We start from the raw sequence: 18,489 nt of genomic DNA on the forward strand, positions 1-18,489 counted from the left end.
TCTCTGGGCCTCAGTTCCTCAACTGCAGTGAAGAAGTTGGACCTTTGGATACTCATGATGCCTCTGCCCTCCATCAGGCCAGGGTCTGCTGTGCATGTGTCCGTTCTCCAAGCTTGCACTTGCCCCTTTGCTCCCTCACTCCTCACAGCTGCCTGGACCCAGGAGGGAGCCTCATTCCCATTTCACAGGCAGGAGCCAAGGCCCAGAGAGGGCACTGACTCCCCAGTCACACAGCTTGTCAGGGAGGGGTGTCAGAGCCAGTGGGGGCTGGGGGTCCCCTCTACTTCCGGGGGCTCAGAGGTGTGACTCAGCAGGCCCACCTCCAGACTGTTCTCACTGTTGTGGCTCGCACACATGTTGGTACACACAGCACAGACATGAATACACAGATCCTCAGACACACAGACACCAGCACACACATGCACGAGCTTGCACACTCAGTTGGGATTGGGGGCTGCTGTTCCTGGGAGCTCTTGCCCCAGCTCCCAGATGCCCTTCCATTCTATAAACACTTTCTGAGGGTGTGGAGAAAAGGGGAGCCTCCTATTCTTTTTGTGGGAATATAAATCAGTGCGGCCACTATGGAGAACAGTATGGAGATTACTTAAAGAAACTAAACATAGAGTGACCATATGATGTAGCAATCCCACTCCTGGGCATATATCTGGAGAAAACTTTAATTCAAACAAATATATGCACCCCAATGTTTGTAGTGGTATTATTTACAATAGCCAAGACATGGAAACAACCTAAATGTCCAACAACAGATGAATGGATAAGGAATGTACAATGTAATTTACAAATGTACAATGGAATATTACTCAGCCATAAAAAGAATGAAATAATGCCATTTGCAGCAACATGGATGGACCTAGAGATTATCACACGAAGTGAAGTAAGTCAGCAAAGACAAATATTATATCACTTATATGTGGAATCTAAAAATTAGTACAGGGGCTTCCCTGGTGGCGCAGTGGTTGAGAGTCCGCCTGCCAATGCAGGGGACGCGGGTTCCTGCCCCGGTCCGGGAAGATCCCACATGCCGCGGAGCAGCTGGGCCCGTGAGCCATGGCCGCTGGGCCTGCGCGTCCGGAGCCTGTGCTCCGCAACGGGAGAGGCCACAACAGTGAGAGGCCCGCATACCGCAAAAAATAAATAAATAAATAAATAAAAATAAAAAATAAAAATTAGTACAAATGAACTTATTTACAAAACAGAAGCAGATTCACAGACATAGAAAACAAATTTATGGGGACTTCCCTGGTGGTCCAGTGTTTAAGACTCTGTGCTCCCAACGCAGAGGGCCCAGGTTCAATCCCTGGTTGGGGAACTAAATCCTGCATGTATGCCGCAACTAAGAGTTTGCATGCCGCAACTAAGACCCGGCACAGCCTAAATAAATAAATAAATTTAGAACAAAAACTAAAAAAACACACAAATTTAGGGTCACCAAAGAGGAAGTGGGGGAGGGACAAATTAAGAGTATGGGATTAACATATACATACTACCATATATAAAATAAAAAACAAGGTCCTATTGTATAGCACAGGGAACTATATTCAATATCTTATAATAACCTATAATGAAGAATTAATTTAAAAAATTAAAAGAATTTTAAAAAGAATATATATATATAACACAATATTGTAAATCAACTATACTTCAATTTAAAAAATAAATAAATTAAAAATAAATAAATAAATAAATAAATATATATATATATATATATATATATATATATATATACCTTCTAAGACGGGGACGCTGGACCCCAGCCAGGGGAAGTGAGACTTTCCAGGACCCCCTAAGGCTGTCCTCCCCAGAGCTGGGGGCCCACCACCTCCTGGCAGGAAGCATTCTGGTCTCCTGCGACCCCCCAGATAGCCAGGGCTGCTGCTCAGACCCTTCCTTCCTTCCCAAGAAGCCCAGCACCGAGAGAATCAGCAGAATCCCGGCAGCCTGGGAGGGCCTCTCAAAGACTGCGGCTTCTGCCTTAGAAAGCAGGGCCTCGAGGCCCCCACCCTGAGCGGAGCGGGGAGCAGGGACCCAGAGGGAGGCAGACACCCCACTGACTCGCTCCACCACCCCTGGCCAGGGGATCGGCCGAGTCACTCAAACTCCCAGAGCCCAGGTCCAGCCCCACGAACAGAGCGAATGACGCCAGGGCCGTTGCCCATGAAGATTCAGTGACCCCACCCCCCCAGCTACCCTCCTGAGGTACCAGCAGGCCTGACAGGTCCCACAGCTCCACCTATGAGGGTGAGCAGGAGAGCAGGAAAGTGCAGGGTGAGCCCAGCCCTCACGAGCAGCTGCAAAGAGGGCTGGCCTGGAGGGAACCCCAGCTGCTGGGCCTGGTTCTGGAGCAGGGCTGATACCCCCTGGGAGGACTCAGCCTGGTCGTGAAGAAGGCCTGGGACAAGACGCCTGGGGGAGGCCCAGCTTCAGGGCCCCAGTGCTGGCACACAGTAGGCACTGGTGACATGACGGTCACTGCCCAGCAGTGCCTCTCTCCTCAGGGACCACTGGACCGCCCTCGGCTCCTGGGGAAAGGACAGGACTTGGGGCCACGTGCAGGGGACTTCGTCTTCATGCTTCCCCCCTTGTCCCTTGAGAGCAGCAAGAGGAGAGTGCGCTCAGATTGGACACCCCCCAGGTTCCAATTCCAGTTCTGCCTCTAGTGTCCTGGGTACCCTTGGACATCCTATCTGAGCCTCAGTTTCCACATCTATAAAATGGATCTGAGGGTCATTTCCAAAACAAAGCAAGTTGAATCATTTGAGTCATACCTGTCCCTGAAAACGATCAAAAACAATGAAATATTTTGAAATTATTTAAAGCATCAAAGAGCTGTAAAGCTGGGACCCCACAGCTCATAGCCCTTTAGGGTAAAGGGTGACCCTGGCCCTCTGAGGGCTGCAGGGACAGAAGCATGTTGCTGAAGGGATGGAGGGAGGGGGACATTCCTCATCTGGGTGGCCACCAAGGCACCATCTCAACAGGCAACTTGTAGTGGCCTGGACTGGTGGTGGCCCATGGCTCAGCCAGTGGTGGATTCCAGGCCTGCCCTCCCTTGGCTGGACACCTGGGCAATGAACGGCCTGCACTTGGCAGCCCTCCAGGGCGCTCTCTCGGGGAGTAGTCTTCATCCCAGGCTTTAAAGAGCCCCTACAAGCAATTTCCCAAAGCCTTGTGCAGCTCCCCAGCGGGAGCCCCAGCTGGCCCCAGGAGGCGGGGATGTTGAGATTCCCAGAAGAGGGACCAAGGGCAAGAGCAGGGGCCTGGCCGCAGGACGTGGACTCAATGGACCATGGCAGCAGCAAGCAACAGTGTGAGGTAGAGGCAGGCAGGGAGACCCCAGCACTACTGACCTCTGGGTGGACCTCAGCCCATCACCCACTCCTGCCCCCCGCTCTCCACCAACTCAGCACAGACACTTCCTGCCCAGGGATCTCCTGGCCCATAAATACCCATCGTTCCAGGAGGTGCACATCCCAGCCCTGGTGGCCCAGGCAGCTGAGACCTGCGTTGACAGGTAACCACCCCTTCCCTAAGGCCCCTGCACCAGCTCAGAGAAGCATGGGGGAGGGGCAGGAAGGAATGGGAGTCGCCTGGAACCTGACATTCCACAGCCAGCTCCTGTGACACTGTCCACTTCCCCTGCTGTGCCCGGTTTCCCCATCTATAAAATGGGAGCACAGCCCTCTTGCTAGAGGGAGTGTGCCTTGGTGAATCCATCTTCCCAAGTCTGGGCCCCTTTTCTCAACTTGGGAGAAAGAAATTCCTTCTCTCCAAAGGGAGCAGAGAACTGATCTCCTCAGAGAAAGGCAGGGGAGGGCAATGCTTACCCTCAAGGGAAGGGGGCCAACGGAGGGACCAACCTGGACCACTGGAGGTGCAGGTGGGACACCGCTGAGCTAACATCCAGCTGCGGCTTTGGACAAGCAACTGCCCCGCCTGGCTTGGGCTCCTCAGGCCTCAGGGAGCTCACCACCACCAGCCCAGCTCTAAGCACTGGGCGTTGTGCTGGTGGCAGGGTTGCCTAAGCGGGTCCACCCACCAGGTGCGCCACCCCACACGGCGATGTGCTGGCTGCTGGTGCCCTGAGAGGCCCTGCACCACGTGGCAGTGACCAGGGCCACTCACGGCAATGAGACAGCTAGCACCTATCTGGCCTGGCACTGGCTGCGGGTCCCAGGGGAGGTGCAGAGACTCAGCCTCTCCACCATGCCTGTGCTGCTGGCCAACCCGGTGGCCTCAGCCGCCTGCTGCCGCTACGTGGGCCATGACCTCAGTCATGCCTTCACCGGGTCCTTCCTCAGGTGAGCATCCTGCCCTGCTGCTACAGCTCCTGCTGGGGAGCTGCACAAGGCTTTGGGAAATTGCTTGTAGGGACTCTTTAAAGCCTGGGATGAAGACTACTCCCCCAGAGAGAGCCCTGGAGGGCTGCCAAGTGCAGGGCTGCCAAGGGCCCCCACCTGCTAAGCTGGTCCAGTCCCTCCACCCGGCAGGAGGCACCCTTCTGCCTGTGATGCCCATTCCTCCCTTTTCAGTTTAGAGAAATTCAGATTGATGTCACCTCCTCCAGGAAGCCCTTCCGGATCCCAGGCTGAGACGGGGCCTCTTCTGGGTTCCCCAGACCCCAGGCTTGCCTCAGATCAGCTCCCCACAGGCTGCGTTTACACAACCACTGTTTATACCTTCCTTCAGTGGATACTGGCCGAGCCCCATCTCTGAGCCCCATCTCAGGCCAGCTCAGGTGAGAGAATGGGGAATAGGACTGAAGCACTGTCCTCAGCTTACTAAGGACAGAGAAAGGACAGAGACAGAGAAAGGACTCAGCGAACACAAACCAGGAGGCTAAATGCAGGGGTGGGGGCTACACGAAGCATCTAACTTGGTCAAGGGCAGTCAGGGAAGGCTTCCGGAAGGAGGCGGGATCTCAGCCAAGCCCCAAAGGGTGAGTATAAGTTAACCAGGTGGAGAGGAGAGGAGTTTCAGGGAAGGGCCCAGCAGGTACGAGGCCTGAAGGCGAGACCAGCACAGTGCTTGGAGGTGTGGCCGGCTGAGAGCTGATGAGGCGGGTGGGCAGGGCCAGGCCGAGGGTTTGGGGCCGTGCAAGGAGGCAGGCATCCACATGAGCCCCTGAGCTGCTCTGTCCCTCCTGCAGGGTCTCAGGGGCTTCAGTCCTGTCGGGCAGCACAAGGCTGCCCTCCCCCGCACCACTCACACACTCTGACCCTCTGATCACTGACGGAGACTGTCAGGGGCTGACACTACGTTTTCGCCCCTGAAATGCCAGGGCCAACGCGGATGACCCACACGAGGTGTCAAGGGCCAGAGACCTGAACCAGCTGCTGGGGCCCAAGACCTCGGGCCGGCCTTCTACTTATCCCAGACCTCCACAACACCACGGCCTCACATGGAAGGCACCTACAACGTTTATGCCATGCACCTGTGCCACCACCTACAGGTGGCCCTAGCCTCCCAGAGTACACAGCAGGGGAGGGGGGAAGGGGACAGAGGCCCTGCCCGGCCACCTCTTCTGGGCTTCAGTCCCCGGGGCCTGCGGTACTCCGGGCCCTGTGGTCCCTCTCTCCCCTCCCCACAGGAGGGCAGAGGGAGGCGAGAGCTCCCTCCAGGCTCTCCCCGCTCACCGCACTCCCACCTCATCTTCCACTCCCGAGTAGCCTGGGGCCCTGACCCGCCCTTTCCAACCCCCGGCTTCAGAGCCCTGAGCTCCCGGCCGGGTCATACGGCACCAGCGGCGGGGAGAGGAGAGTTAGAGCGAGCACACCGCGAACAAGAACGTAAAGGGTAGGTGGCGACCTCAGAAGTGGGCGGGCCCTGGAAGGGCGGGGCCAGACGATGGGCGGGGTCGGGGCCTGAGGTCTGGAGCGCCCCGTCTCTCGGGCGTCGCCTGACCCCTCCCTTCTCGGTCCTCAGCCCTGGAGCTGCGCCCCGGCCCCAAGGGTGCTGCGGGCCAACCTTTTCACCAGGATGAGGGTCCTGGTGGCCGCAGCTGTAGACTTCATCGAGCTGTTCAAGAGACCCCCGGGGTCTTGCTGGGAAACTAAGGCCCAGAGAGGAGAGGGCGTGGCCCCGGGACCAAGGAGCCAGGCTCCCCACTGCCCACTCTGCCCTGGGCCTGGAGGGAGGGACGGGCTCATAGACCCAGCCTCCTGCACAGGCATGGAGATGGAAGCATATGGAACCGTGAGCAGCGTGGCCTTCCCGCGCACCGAGGCCGGGGACCTGGCCGGCACCGTGCATCCTCAGCTGCGGGTGTATGAGACTCCAGGGTCACAGCCTTGGGGTGTCAGGTGAGCCTGAGGCCCAGAGGGAGGGATCACAGGTGCCTCCCTCAGGGTGGGTCATCAGCACCTCAGAATCAGGAGCAGGACAGGAGGCTGGGCCCCCCATGCCCGCCCCTACTGCCTTCCGGGGAACCCCACACGCAGGCCTGGCACTCGGGGCCACAGTGATCCTCACAGCGCCTGCGGAGAGCAGGAGGGGGCTCCTCAACAGCCTGGACACGCCTCCCTGGCTGCTGAAGGCGGAGGAAGGGAGGGGATGTGGAGCAGGCAGGACCCAATTCACCTGCTTAGAGGTGCAAATACAGAACCCTCTCTCTAATTAAACCCTTCCAATTAATTCCACGAGCATCCCTATGCACGTTAGCAGGGAGTCCAGCATCTCCATCTCCAGGCCTCCGTTTCCTCGTTGTCACAGGAATGGGGTAATCCTGCTTCTACACCTAGCGAAAAGGAGGTGGGGAAGAATGGGCGGCCCACCAGCTGCTGCTCTACCTGCTGCCACATGGGGTCGCTGTTGAGCAGTGCCCATGCCCTCCAGTGGCCTTTTATGTCCTGCAGTCCCGGGCGGCAGGGTCCTAGCCTGCTTAGTACCTGTTTCCCAAGCCCCTCAACCTGGCCTTCAGAGGTGGGAGGAGCTTCAGAGAGAGCCATCAGCTCTGTTGACACCGGCCCTCCCCGACCCACCGCAAAGCCCTGACCATCCAGAGCACCCTCCTTCATAATGAGTCTTTGTGGGCTCTTATTACAGCTTCATGTTTTATTTTGAGGTGTTATTTTACTTGTAACAACATTATGGTAGAGGGGGCACCATCCTTTCAGTGTTTAGGGCTAGAGGCCCATCTTCCTCGTGGCTGCTGAATAAAGTCATTTTGAGTGATTTCTCCCACAATTAAAAAATTTATTTAATAAACTTATATTATATTCACTATGTGTCAGGCACTGTTTTAAGCACTATTAGCTGTTTAATTTAGACTTCAGGATAATAGGAGGAGATAGAATAATCCCTATTTTACAGATGGGGAAGCTGAGGAACAGAGAGGTTAAGTGACTTGCTCAAGGTCACACAGCTAGCAAGGCTTTGAACGCAGGCTTCACTATCTGTGCCCGTAACCACTAGGGTATACTTCCACAATGACAAGTGCCTTTCTAAGGCGACTGGTGTCTCCATTTCTAGACACAGAGCCAGTTGGCATCTCAGCAGACACCCTGTTGCATTGATCGAGGAAGTGAAGGAGCAAGTGGGCAGGGCCATAAGTGAGGGGCATCTCTTAGGCAGTCCCTGCTGGGGTCGCCCGCACTGAGGCCAGGGCAGAGGTCGGCCCCAGCAACCTTGGATCTTGGCTCTTGGCTCTTCTTCCAGGACAGAGACTTCGAGCCACTGCGGCCTGGCGCACCCATCTTCCAGATTTCAGCGGCGAGGACGTGCTGTATGAGGGTGAGTCCCCCATGGACCCTGTGTTCATCAACGAGCTTGCCTACTATGAGGAGGGCATTGCCTTCCTCCAGACTGAGAGGCTCACGTTCTCTGTGCCTGCCCTGCCCACACTGGCCTCCCCCCGCCAGGGTTCCTGATCCAGGCCACACCTGCCCGGCCTCAGCCCTCCCTTCTGAACAGGGGGTCATGGGGCACAATCTCGAGCCCAGGGCCCCCCCTTTGCCACCCACTGTGTACCATGTTTCTTGCCATATCCCCACACCTCCCTGCCTCAGTTTCCCATTCTATAAAATGGAAGATGTCCAGGGGTCCGTGGTTCATGTCCTCTCACCTGCATGGCCCCTCTCTGTGACCTCAGGATCTGGGGCAGGTCTGGCTCAGGGTGGTCCTGGACATTCTGTGTGTACTGGGGCCGGGGATGGCTGTCTCTGTGCCCACGCTTTTTCATCAGTGCCCAGGGGGAAGATCCCATAGTGTGTGTGTGTGTGTGTTGGGGGGAACTTGGAGAAATACTGTCCTGGGGCCAGCAGAGGGGCTTCCAGAGGAGGCCATGACCCAGAGGAGGGCTCCAACCCCTCTGCGTTCCCAGAGCCAGAAAGTCGATCTCTGTGTGCCCGTGTGTGTGGGTGTCCAGGCGTGTGCCTGCCCCAGGTGCTCCGTGGTTGTGTGTGTGTGTGTGTGTCTGCACACACATGTGTTTCTGAGAGCCTCAGTACCTTGGGCATTCTTCCAGGGGGATCCATATGTGGCTGGTGGCACAGCCCAGATGTGCATTTCCAGGTGTGTAATGAGCTCAGGGCTCATGGGGGCTCAGGGGGCGTCAAGGCTGGGGAAGGGGTGCAGCTCGACAAGACTCTCCCCACCCAGGACAGCCATCCAGGCACAGGGATGCAGGGAGGAAGTGCAGGTAGGGCAGGTAGGGCAGGCGGAAGTCTCTGCACCACCCAGGACAAGAAGTCAGCGTCGGGGAGGGAGCGGGCACAGGGTCTGCGGCTGGGGTCCCCTCAGTCCTGCCCCAGGCACTCTCTGCAGGGTGTCCACAGCAGGGCTGAACTGGATGGGGTGGGATGGGGCCTGGACACAGCCTCACACTTTCCATGCTCCACCCCCTGGGCCCGCACCCCACCCCGCCCCCATGCTGAGAGCATCGCTCCTGCCTGACAGCGGGGCTGGTGGAGCCCAGAGCTCCATCCCCTCCAGGCATCACTCTCTGGCCCCTCTACACGCCCGCCGCCTGGCTCATCCATCTCCCCGCGGGCACAGCTGCCACGCTGACTTCTGCTATGGAGCAGCGAGATGAGAAGGTGTGAAGGATATGGGGGCACCAGGGACAGGCTGGCAGGCAAGATGCATGAGGGGGCAGGGGGCCAGCAGGCGCCTCCGGCAGGGAGGGCAGACTGGCCGGGGAGGACGCGTGCCTGGGTGCGTGGTGTGTATGTGTGTGTGTGTGTGTGTGTGTAAGAGGAGCTTGTGCACATGTGCACAGGAGTGGTGGCAGGTCATCAGGTCTTGAGTTCGTTTATGCATTTGGGCTGACATGTGAGTGTGCCCACGTACGCATGAGCATGTGTGTGTATAGGGGGGTGTCCCATCACACAGACCAAAGGCATGTGCAAGCACACACACACATCAGGAGCCAGTAGAACCCCGGACCCCTGGGAGTCCGGGCTGAGGGCGAGCCACTAGGACTGGTGCAGATCCCCCAACCCCCTCCATCATCTGCCTATTTCTCACCTGCCCCACTGTGCATCTTGGGACAGGGTGGCACCTGGGAGCTGCTGGGACCCTCCATCACAGGCGCAGAGAACTCTCCCCCGTCTTGCCCAGCAGCAGACCCCAGTGCTGGTGCAGCCTTCCTCCCAAAGCTGGCCGTGGGTCTATGCCAGGGGTCGGCCCAGGCTCTCCCCGAGGGATTCCTCCCAGCCTGGCAGGCAGGGACCAGGGGCACAGGGGGTGGAAGCAGCAGGCCTCCCTGAGCTGAAGGGAGGAGAGGTCTGCCCCCGACATGCGACATGTGGCTCTGGGAGGGCCCAGGGTGTCACCCTCGAGAGGAGCAGCCCCTCTCTGCCCCCTGTTAGGTATGGCCTCTGCCAACCCCTTGTTCCCAGTGCCAGACTCTGGAGGAGGTGCGGGGGTCCAGCCGCCTTTGGGGACCCCAGTCGAGCACGCCCAGCTCGGTGTGCGCTCACCTAGTGCTCCGGCCTGGGGGCTAGCCTGCGATGCTCCCTCCTGGAGAGGGCTAACCGGGGTCTAGCCCCATGACCCTCCTTACACCACATGGCAGACACCAGCTTCGGGGAACCCCCCTCCTCTGCCTTCCTGACTGGAGATCTGTGTGTTCCCTGAATGCACAGCCCCAGACAGGCAGGGGCCACCTGGGGAAGGTGTCTGATCAGGACATACCTTAGAGGCCTCTGACCTGGGCCAGCGTGCCCCCCTGTGGGGACTGTGTAGGCACCGTCAACCAGGATGGGGACAGCTTACTGCCCCCCAGGCTGGGCCAGCCCATCCCAGGCAGAAGCGATTATGTACTTAGTTCAGTTGGGAAAACTGAGGCACGGAGCTGTCAGGATCTTGCCATCGTTGCATAGCTCATCGGGCCGAGCGGTCAGGAGGACATGACTTCCTGCTATCCAGTCCTGGGGCCCTGCCTCTGCTAGTACTTGCGGCTGCTGCCCCTTTGCCTTTCCTGCTCAAGCTCCCTGGTGATTCCACTCCAGCAGCCCCAGGTCAGGTGTCTGGGTCCTGGGGAGAGAGCTTCGCCTCTGCCATTCAGCCCTCCATGCTCCTGCCACCACCGCAGCCCCCTGACCTCCCCGAGGCCCTGTCAGCCCCGGCTCCTCCAGTCAACCAGGCGAGGACCCCTGCAGATCACCCAGCCTGTCCTCGACATTGGCCCCTGCCTTGTGCCTGGGCCCATTGATCAGGAATGGCTGGGGGGCTCCTAGCTGGGGAAGGGAGGAAGTCGGGAGGGGGGATCGGGAGAGGGAGAGGAGGCTTTGCCACGTCAGAGCCTTCCCACCTGTCCTCCTCCCCCATGGCATCGCGCCTGGAGCTGGACCAGCCCAGCCAGGTGCCTTGCACAGTCCAGTGTGAGGGTGGCTTGGAGAAGGGGCTCTGCACACCCCAGAGCCAGGGTCCTGCCTGCAGAGACTAGGTGCCTGGCTTGGGTGGAGAACCAAGACCTGGGCGATCGAGGAGGGAAGGCCAGTCCTGCCAGGAGACTGGGGACTGAGTGAGGGCCCGAGAGCTGAGCCGTGCTGCTGAATGGACCAGGAGACCGGGAGGCACTGACCACAGGTGGGACAGGCAGGGACCCCAGCTGAGCCGCCCTTCTCCAGGAGCCGGAAGTCCGGCTGTCCCCATGGCGGGTAAGGGGCGGGCAGCCAAGAGAGCCCCATGGGTGGGCTCAGGCTCTGGGGTGAGTGGGGTGGGGGGTAGGGACTGGACGTGGGGACCAAGGAAAACCCACTGGACCCAGGGCCTGGGCAAGAGCATGGGGCAGGGGCACCCCAAACTGAGGCCTCAGATCCCCCAGGGCGGGGTCGATGGGCTCACAGCCACCCAAGTGCAAATATAGGGGTGCTGACGGGCAGGGAGACACAGCCATTTCTGGGAGGTGAAAGCCTTATCAGACGTGGGTGACCTTGGGCCTGGCCCCGCCCATCTCTGGGCCTCACCCCTTGAGGATCAAGGTTGGTGGGGGGGCTGGACAAGGAGCCTCTAACTTCCCCTCCAAACCTGACTTCTTGCCGGTGGGAAACTGTCAACTCCTGACCCCAAGAAGTGCTGACTTTTAGAGGAGCTGGGCAGAGGACAGGCCCCTGCCCAGAGTTATTGAGGGTGCTCAGGGGTGGCACATTGACTGGGATGGGCAGGCTGTAGGCTTGTAGAAGACTTGAAAGCCAGTAACCAGCCTGTGAAGCCCCCAGGCCCAGCAAAGCCATGAGCCTCCCCGACTTGGGACACATCACCACGGACCCTGGGGGCTGGCATCGGTTACCTGGATGATGTACATGCTCCAGCAGGACAGCTGGGTGATGGGCAGTTGCCCATGTGATGGCCTGGTCCAGGTGGTAGGGGACATTAGCCCATCCACCTTCATGCCCCTCTCAGTGAGACCCACCCACCTCCAGACTACAGAACTCCCAGGGGCTTTAGTGAGGTGCCACTTCTCACACGTGGCTCTCAGGGCTGCTAAGGATGGGGCCATGGGCCCGGAGCCCCACACTCTCACCAGGCACCTACTGTGCACTGACTCTGGACAGCACATCACACGCTATACCATCCAAGGAACCTCCCTCTACCCATCTATCTATCCGTCCATGCATCCATCCATCCAACACCAAAATTCTACCTCTGCCCAGAGGATCTCATGGTTTTACCAGGTCCTCAGCCCCTTATGGGGCTGCTAGAAACTAACAGTTTGTTTTTCAGGATATTTTTCCTAGTTTTAAAATTGTAATTGTGTTAAAGTATACGTAACATAAAAATGATCATCTTCACCATCTTTAAGTGTTCAGCGGCATTAAGTACATTCATACTGTTGTGCAACCACCACCACCATCCGTCTCCAGAACTTTGTGCATCTTGCAAAACTGAAACTCTGTCCCCATTAAACATTAACTCCCCTTCCCCTCCCCCTGTCCCTAGCAACCACCATCCTACTTCTATGAATTTGACTACTTTAGGCACCTCTCATGAGTGGAATCACACAGTAGTTTTGTGACTGACTTGTTTCACTTAGCGTAACATCCTCAAGAATCATCCACGTTGTGGCCTGTGGCACAATTTCCTTCCTTTTAAAGGCTGAATAATATTCCCTTGTCCGTATAGACACATTCTGCGTATCCATTCATCCATCGATGGACACCAGGGTTTCTTCCACATTTTAGCTATTGTGAACAATGCTGCTATGAACCCCGATGTACACATATCTGTTCGGGTCCCTGCTCTGGATTCTTTGGGGTTTATACCTAGGAGTGAAACTGCTGGATCCTATGGTAATTCTATCTTTAATATTTTGAAGGACTGTCAGGAGTTTTCCACAGGGTTTACACCATTTTAGATTCCACCAGCAATGCACGAGAGTTCCAGTTTCTCCACATCCTCGCCAACACTTGTAATGTTTCATTTCTTGTTTTTGTTATTGTTTTGGATTTTGGTAATAGCCATCCCTGTGGCTGTAAAGTAGTATCTCGTTGTATCAATAGTTAGGATTTTTTTTTTTTAATCAGAAGGGTGGAGCTGTGGCAAAGCTTTTGGCCAAGCCTTGTGCCAGGACTGCAGATCAAAAGGTGGGCTCCAGGCTTCCCTGGTGGTGCAGTGGTTGAGAATCTGCCTGCTAATGCAGGGGACACAGGTTCGAGCCCTGGTCTGGGCAGATCCCACATGTCGCGGAGCAACTAGGCCCATGAGCCACAACTACTGAGCCTGCGCGTCTGGAGCCTGTGCTCCGCAACAAGAGAGGCTGCGATAGTGAGAGGCCCGCGCACCGCCATGAAGAGTGGCCCCCGCTTGCCACAACTAGAGAAAGCCCTCGCACAGAAACAAAGACCCAACACAGCAAAAATAAATAAATAAAAAAAAATAGGTTTAATTAAAAAAAAAAAAAGGTGGGCTCCTTAGAAAAAAGTGAGGAGGCCAGAGCAGAAAGATGTTAGAACCAGCTTCTGGAGGCAGGATTTGGGCCAGTTTTTGGGGTCAGAGATGGGTAAGAGTTGTTCGTGGTAATTCGGGGATCTCCTTCAGCTCAGTATTCCTTAAGCAGCACAAGGCAGCCAGGTCTCCCCAGAGCTGAGAAAGACCCCGCACCTCCATGACCCCACGTGTCACGTCATCCGTAACAGATGTCCTTTATGAAGGGCCTACTGTGTGCCAGGCTCGTGCGTGTCCTCACAAATCCTCACATCAGCCCTATAAGGCAGATATTAAGAACCGTTTGTGACATATGTGGAAGCTGAGGCTCCGGGAGGTGAAACAATTTGCTCAAGGCCACTCGGCCTCTTGATGGCTCAAAGATTCCCTAGGGAGACTGACAGGTCCTGTCTCTGGTCTCCAGGAGCTTTGAGTGAGCATTTACCTCATGAAGTGATGCCGAGTTGGGAATCCTGTGGGAAAACAGGCCTGGCAGTCAGGGAGAGCTTCCTGGAAGAAGAGGCATCTAGGTGCAGCCTGAAAGATGAAGGCTGGCTGGGTGGAGTGGGGGTGGGTGAGGTGAACAGGGGCCCACACCCCGTCCTCTCTCTCCAGCCTTCCTCTCTGCTGGCCTCGGGGTATTTGCCCCCTCGGAGACCTACCCTTTGCCCATGACGAGCTCCAGCTGGGAGCCCCAGCTGGACTCCCTGTTACCATCAGGCCCTTCCACCAGCTCCACAGGGGCCCAAGCCATGGCTGAGCCCACAGAGCAGGGCCCTAAGAACCCACATGTGTCTGGTGTGATGGTTCAGCTGGAGATGAAGGCTGTGTGGGAGGAATTCAACCAGCTGGGCACAGAGATGATGGTCACCAAGGCGGGCAGGTATGAGCAGTGGCGGCGGTGTGGGGGGGTGCGGCGGGGCGGTGGCGGGAGTTGGGGGCAGGCCGGAACCACAGTCGGGCTGCTGAGCACCCCCTCCTGCAGGAGGATGTTCCCCACCTTCCAGGTGAAGATCCTGGGCATGGACACGCTGGTTGACTACGCCCTGCTCACGGACTTCGTGCCTTTGGATGACAAGAGATACAGGTCCGGGCCTGGCTGGGGGTCACAGCTCAGACCTCAGGCACTTGGTCAGGGAAGTAGACCCCCACCAGCACCCTGAGGGAGGCAGGGGCCAGTTGGAGCAGTGTCGGGGGTGGCCCATCCTGGACAGCACTGGGCGCACCTGGGCAGGTAGGGTGGGCTAGCCCAGGGCAGCAGATGCAGCCACGGTGAACCCAGGCCAGACAGTACTCTGGAGCCTCCGGTTCTTCATGTGCCGACGGGGCCAGTGCATGGGCAGTAGGAGAGATACTCTGTCAGTCTTGGCTCCGGGTGGGGGCAGCAGATGAGGTGCCATGGGCTGCAGTCAGGGCGCCCTCGTCACCTTGCTCTGTCCCCAGGTATGCCTTCCATAGCTCAGCCTGGCTGGTGGCGGGCAAGGCGGACCCAACCACACCTGGCCGCGTGCACTTCCACCCCGACTTGCCGGCCAAGGGCACACAGTGGATGCGCCAGATTGTGTCCTTCGACAAGCTCAAGCTGACCAACAACCTGCTGGACGACAACGGCCACGTGAGGCCCGGGCCACAGTGGGGAGGGCTTGGGCCAGGGCAGGGGACACTGGGGCCTGATTGTGATGAAGCCCGAGCCAGGGCTGGCTGGGCCTTTGGTGCCCGAGTTCACCTGGCCGGGGGTCGGAGAGCAGAGACTGCCAGGCGGGTGGGCCAGGCCCACATAGGTGCAGGAACCCGGCACCACTGACATGGTGTCAAACGGACAAAGATCCCTGCCCTCACGGGGGCTCGCCTCCTGGGGTTCCAGGCAGGTGGTATGCAAAGAATCCAGATGGCAAAGGGGTGATAAATGCCAGGAGAAAAAGGAAACAGGGAGCGGGGCTGAGACGGAGGTGGCCGTTGAGTTCAGGGGGCTCAGGAAGCAGCTGAGGCGCTATTTGAAGAGGGGTCTGATGGAAGTGGAGGAGGGAGCCTGTGCATATAGAAGGGGGAGCCGTTGCAGGCAGAGGGAACAGCAAGTGCAAAGGCCCTGAGGCTGGAGAATGCTGGGGAGTTGAGGAAGCTGTGAGGAGACTCCTGTTTGTCTGGGGTGGAGCTCAGAAGGGCAGTGGGAGGGGAAGGGATCCTAGGGGCATCCAGCGCTGCTCTTCAGGGCCAGTTGGCTGTGGAGAGGATTCTGGTCTTCACTCTGTGTAGCTCGGGAGCCACAGGAAGGCTCTGAGCTGACTCACTGGGGCTGCCGTGTGACGGGAGTGCAGCCAGGAAGCAGCTGCGGAAATCCAGGAGAAAGATGACGGTGGCCGGGCGGGGTGAAGCCAGTGGGGTGGGAAAGGTGGTCAGATCCCGGATAGTTCCGAGACAGCTGGGGCGTGGAAGTGAGAGACACCAAGCAGCCTGGATGCTCCGACAAAGGGGCCTTTGATACAGAACTGCAGACTCTCAAGTTCAGACCCGGCACTGCCGCTATCAGATGGGGGCAGCGGGCCCTGGAAGAAGGGCTTCAGCCTCAGAGAGGGTTTGCGGCTGCCCCACCCTTTCCGCACCCCCCGCAGATCATTCTCAGCCCCATGCACCGCTACCAGCCACGCTTCCACGTGGTCTTCGTGGACCCACGCAAAGACAGCAAGCGCTACGCGCAGAACTTCAAGTCCTTCATCTTCACAGAGACCCAGTTCACGGCCGTGACGGCATATCAGAACTGCCGGGTGGGTCAGGCCACAGCTCGTGAGGCAGCTGCCAGCCCACCTCACAGGGGGGAAACTGAGGCGCCAGGCTCTTAGGCCCCACAGGCACACAGACCCCTGCCCTTCTCTCCTTCCCAGACTCAGTGGGCATCTACCCACAGTCCTTCCCCTGCCTTCATGCCCAGGGCCTCCAGACTGGGGACGGGGTGGTCCAGGGAGGAGAGGGTGGCCGAGCCTGGGGCCCGCAGCCTTTCCCCAGCTCAGGGCTGGCCCATAACTACCCTTTCTTCTCTGCAGATCACCCAGCTGAAAATCGCCAGCAACCCTTTTGCCAAGGGCTTTAGGGAGAGTGACCCGGACTCCTGGCACCGTCTGGCCCCTGACAGTCCTACCCAGCTGCCCTAACCCACCCTCTCACCCCATCCCTATCCCCAGGCATCTCCTAAGGCCTCCGACCCTTCTTTCAGGGTCACGCCCACTGGCTTGTCCTGGGGTCCCGCTGTCTGACTCTGACCATGACCCTTGGCCTGCGTTCTCCATCTTGACCCCCTGTCCCATTCCTGCTTGCCCCACCTTCAGGCCTATATCTCCACGGCCCCTGCTCAGCGTCCCGACCCAGAGTCACAGCAGCCTCCGCCCCTGCCTGCTGAAGGGCTTCACAGAGGAGGAGAAAGGTCAGGCCCCAGGCCCACAGACACAGTGGGACCAGAGCCTGCGTAGTGGACAGGGCCACGGCGCCCCCAGGAAGGGGCTTCAGCATGCTCAGCAAGCTCCCTGGGCATCTGGGTGGACAGAGAGGGGGAGGCAGAGATTTCTGAGACAATTTGGGACCCACGGCAGAGAGAACAGGGCCGGGACAAGGTGCTGAGAGCAGGGGCAGGGGGGTCGGGGAGACTTCCTGGAGGAGGTGGTTCCCGAGCTGGGCCTTGGAGGACTGGGAAGGGTTTGGACAGAGGGAAAAGGTGGGGAAGAAATTCCAGGCAGAGGGAAGAGCAAGCGCAAAGGCTAAGCGGCGGGCAACTTGGGGTGGGAGGGGCAGAGAAGGGGGAAGGAAGGCTGAAGGTGTGAGTGGAGGTCTGGGGCCCACTCACACCATTTCCTCCCTCAGACCCCAACAAAGCTCCAGCCTTCATCTCCAGGATCCCTGCCAGGCTCCACCATCAGCTGCTGGCTCCCCCTGAGGCTCTGCTGGCCTCAGCCACCTACCGGCCCCTCACCTACCAGGGCCTGTACCCTGGAGTCTCAAGCCCCCTCCGAATCCCAAGGGCCCGACCGACACCATACCCCCTACCCAATATCCAGGCTGACAGGGATCAGGGGGGCCTCCCCTTCCCAGCTGGGCTGGGGCTCCTCTCCCGCACTGCAGTGCGCCTGGGGCCTGGCCAGGACCTGCAGTGATGGTAGGGCCCTGTGGACAGAGTCCTCTTACCCTGGAGCCCCGCCTCTTCAGCCTCCCCTCTGCAGAGACATCCTTCCCTCACAAGGAGAGCAGGGCAGGTGGAAGCCAGAGAGGAAAGCTACCTGCCCAGAGTTCCAGCAAAGCTGGGATGGTGTCAGGCTTGGAACCAGAGCCCCTACCTCCCAACCTGCCCCCTTCTGCCTTGGAGGTGAGTCCTCCAAACCCTGCTTTACCTCTCTCTTCCCTGCAACATTAAACTGTTTGGAATGGGTGGTCAACTGCACTTCTGTCCTCGGAGGCCAAGGCGGAGGGCCTCAGGAACGCCCACACCCCAGAGTCTGGGCTGCAGACATCGCAAAGCTCTGCCCAGTGCTGCTAGCGTCCCTGGGAGCACAGAGTGATGGTAAAGGTGGCGACACATGCTGAGTGGCAGGGCTGTGAAGGAGGCTGCGTTCCTGCCCTCTGCCTCGTGTGCCCAGATGAGGACTGAAACTGCAGCTCAGGGAAGCACCCGCTCAAAGCCGAAGCAAAACATGGGACACCTGCCATTCCACGTTTAGGTGCTAAGTGCGAGGCTGGGGTGTGTGGTCCTCGAGGGGCCAGAGTCTGGCCGAGGGGTGCACAACACCACAGGCAGTGACCACAGGGATCAAGGTGAGGGTGGCGGGAGGAGTTTGAGAATCCGATCAACCCTCCAGGTAGGAGAGCTTCTAGAGAAAGTGACATTTAAACCAACACCTATAAGAGTAGAAATTGCAGAGGACGGGGGTCGGGAGGAGAGACGAGCTCCCGGCGGCGGGAAAAGCAGGGAGAAGGCCGGGGACTGGAGTGGGACCCTTGGAGAGAGAGGGCGCGGCGCGTGCCACCCAGTGGAACCAGGAGAGAGGGCCCGGAGGGTGGGGAGGGCCGGGCACTCCTCCCGCAGCCCCAGGCGTCTCTTCCCCGTAGACCCCCTAAACGCCG

At 58.4% G+C, this 18,489-nt stretch overlaps 2 protein-coding genes across 2 annotated transcripts; both read left to right on the forward strand.

The window, feature by feature from the left end:
* Positions 1–4,080: 4,080 nt before the first annotated feature.
* Positions 4,081–9,059, forward strand: ACY3 (aminoacylase 3). The gene is given in 8 exon segments (XM_060105125.1): positions 4,081–4,316; positions 5,291–5,426; positions 5,609–5,683; positions 5,944–6,056; positions 6,156–6,282; positions 7,675–7,717; positions 7,720–7,878; positions 8,950–9,059. Coding segments are annotated over 8 exon segments (999 nt in total).
* A 37-nt stretch (positions 9,060–9,096) lies between these two features.
* Positions 9,097–17,525, forward strand: TBX10 (T-box transcription factor 10). Its single transcript, XM_060105126.1, has 11 exons — positions 9,097–9,171; positions 9,510–9,620; positions 9,858–9,926; positions 10,448–10,603; positions 13,974–14,269; positions 14,372–14,473; positions 14,830–15,001; positions 15,996–16,148; positions 16,425–16,492; positions 16,707–16,801; positions 17,236–17,525. The coding sequence occupies exons 1-11, from the start codon at positions 9,097–9,099 to the stop codon at positions 17,523–17,525; spliced, it is 1,587 nt and encodes a 528-aa protein (XP_059961109.1).
* The last annotated feature ends 964 nt before the right edge of the window (positions 17,526–18,489 follow it).

Source organism: Mesoplodon densirostris, chromosome 7 (assembly GCF_025265405.1).
Source record: "Mesoplodon densirostris isolate mMesDen1 chromosome 7, mMesDen1 primary haplotype, whole genome shotgun sequence".
Taxonomy (NCBI): Eukaryota; Metazoa; Chordata; class Mammalia; order Artiodactyla; family Ziphiidae; genus Mesoplodon; species Mesoplodon densirostris.

Coding starts and splice junctions, on each gene's coding strand:
- TBX10 (XM_060105126.1), top strand. CDS start 9,097: ATGCATGAGGGGGCAGGGGGCCAGCAGGCGCCTCCGGCAGGGAGGGCA. Junction 9,927..10,447: donor AGTCGAGCACGCCCAGCTCG/GTGTGCGCTCAC, acceptor TTCCTGCTCAAG/CTCCCTGGTGATTCCACTCC. Junction 14,270..14,371: donor ATGGTCACCAAGGCGGGCAG/GTATGAGCAGTG, acceptor CCCCTCCTGCAG/GAGGATGTTCCCCACCTTCC.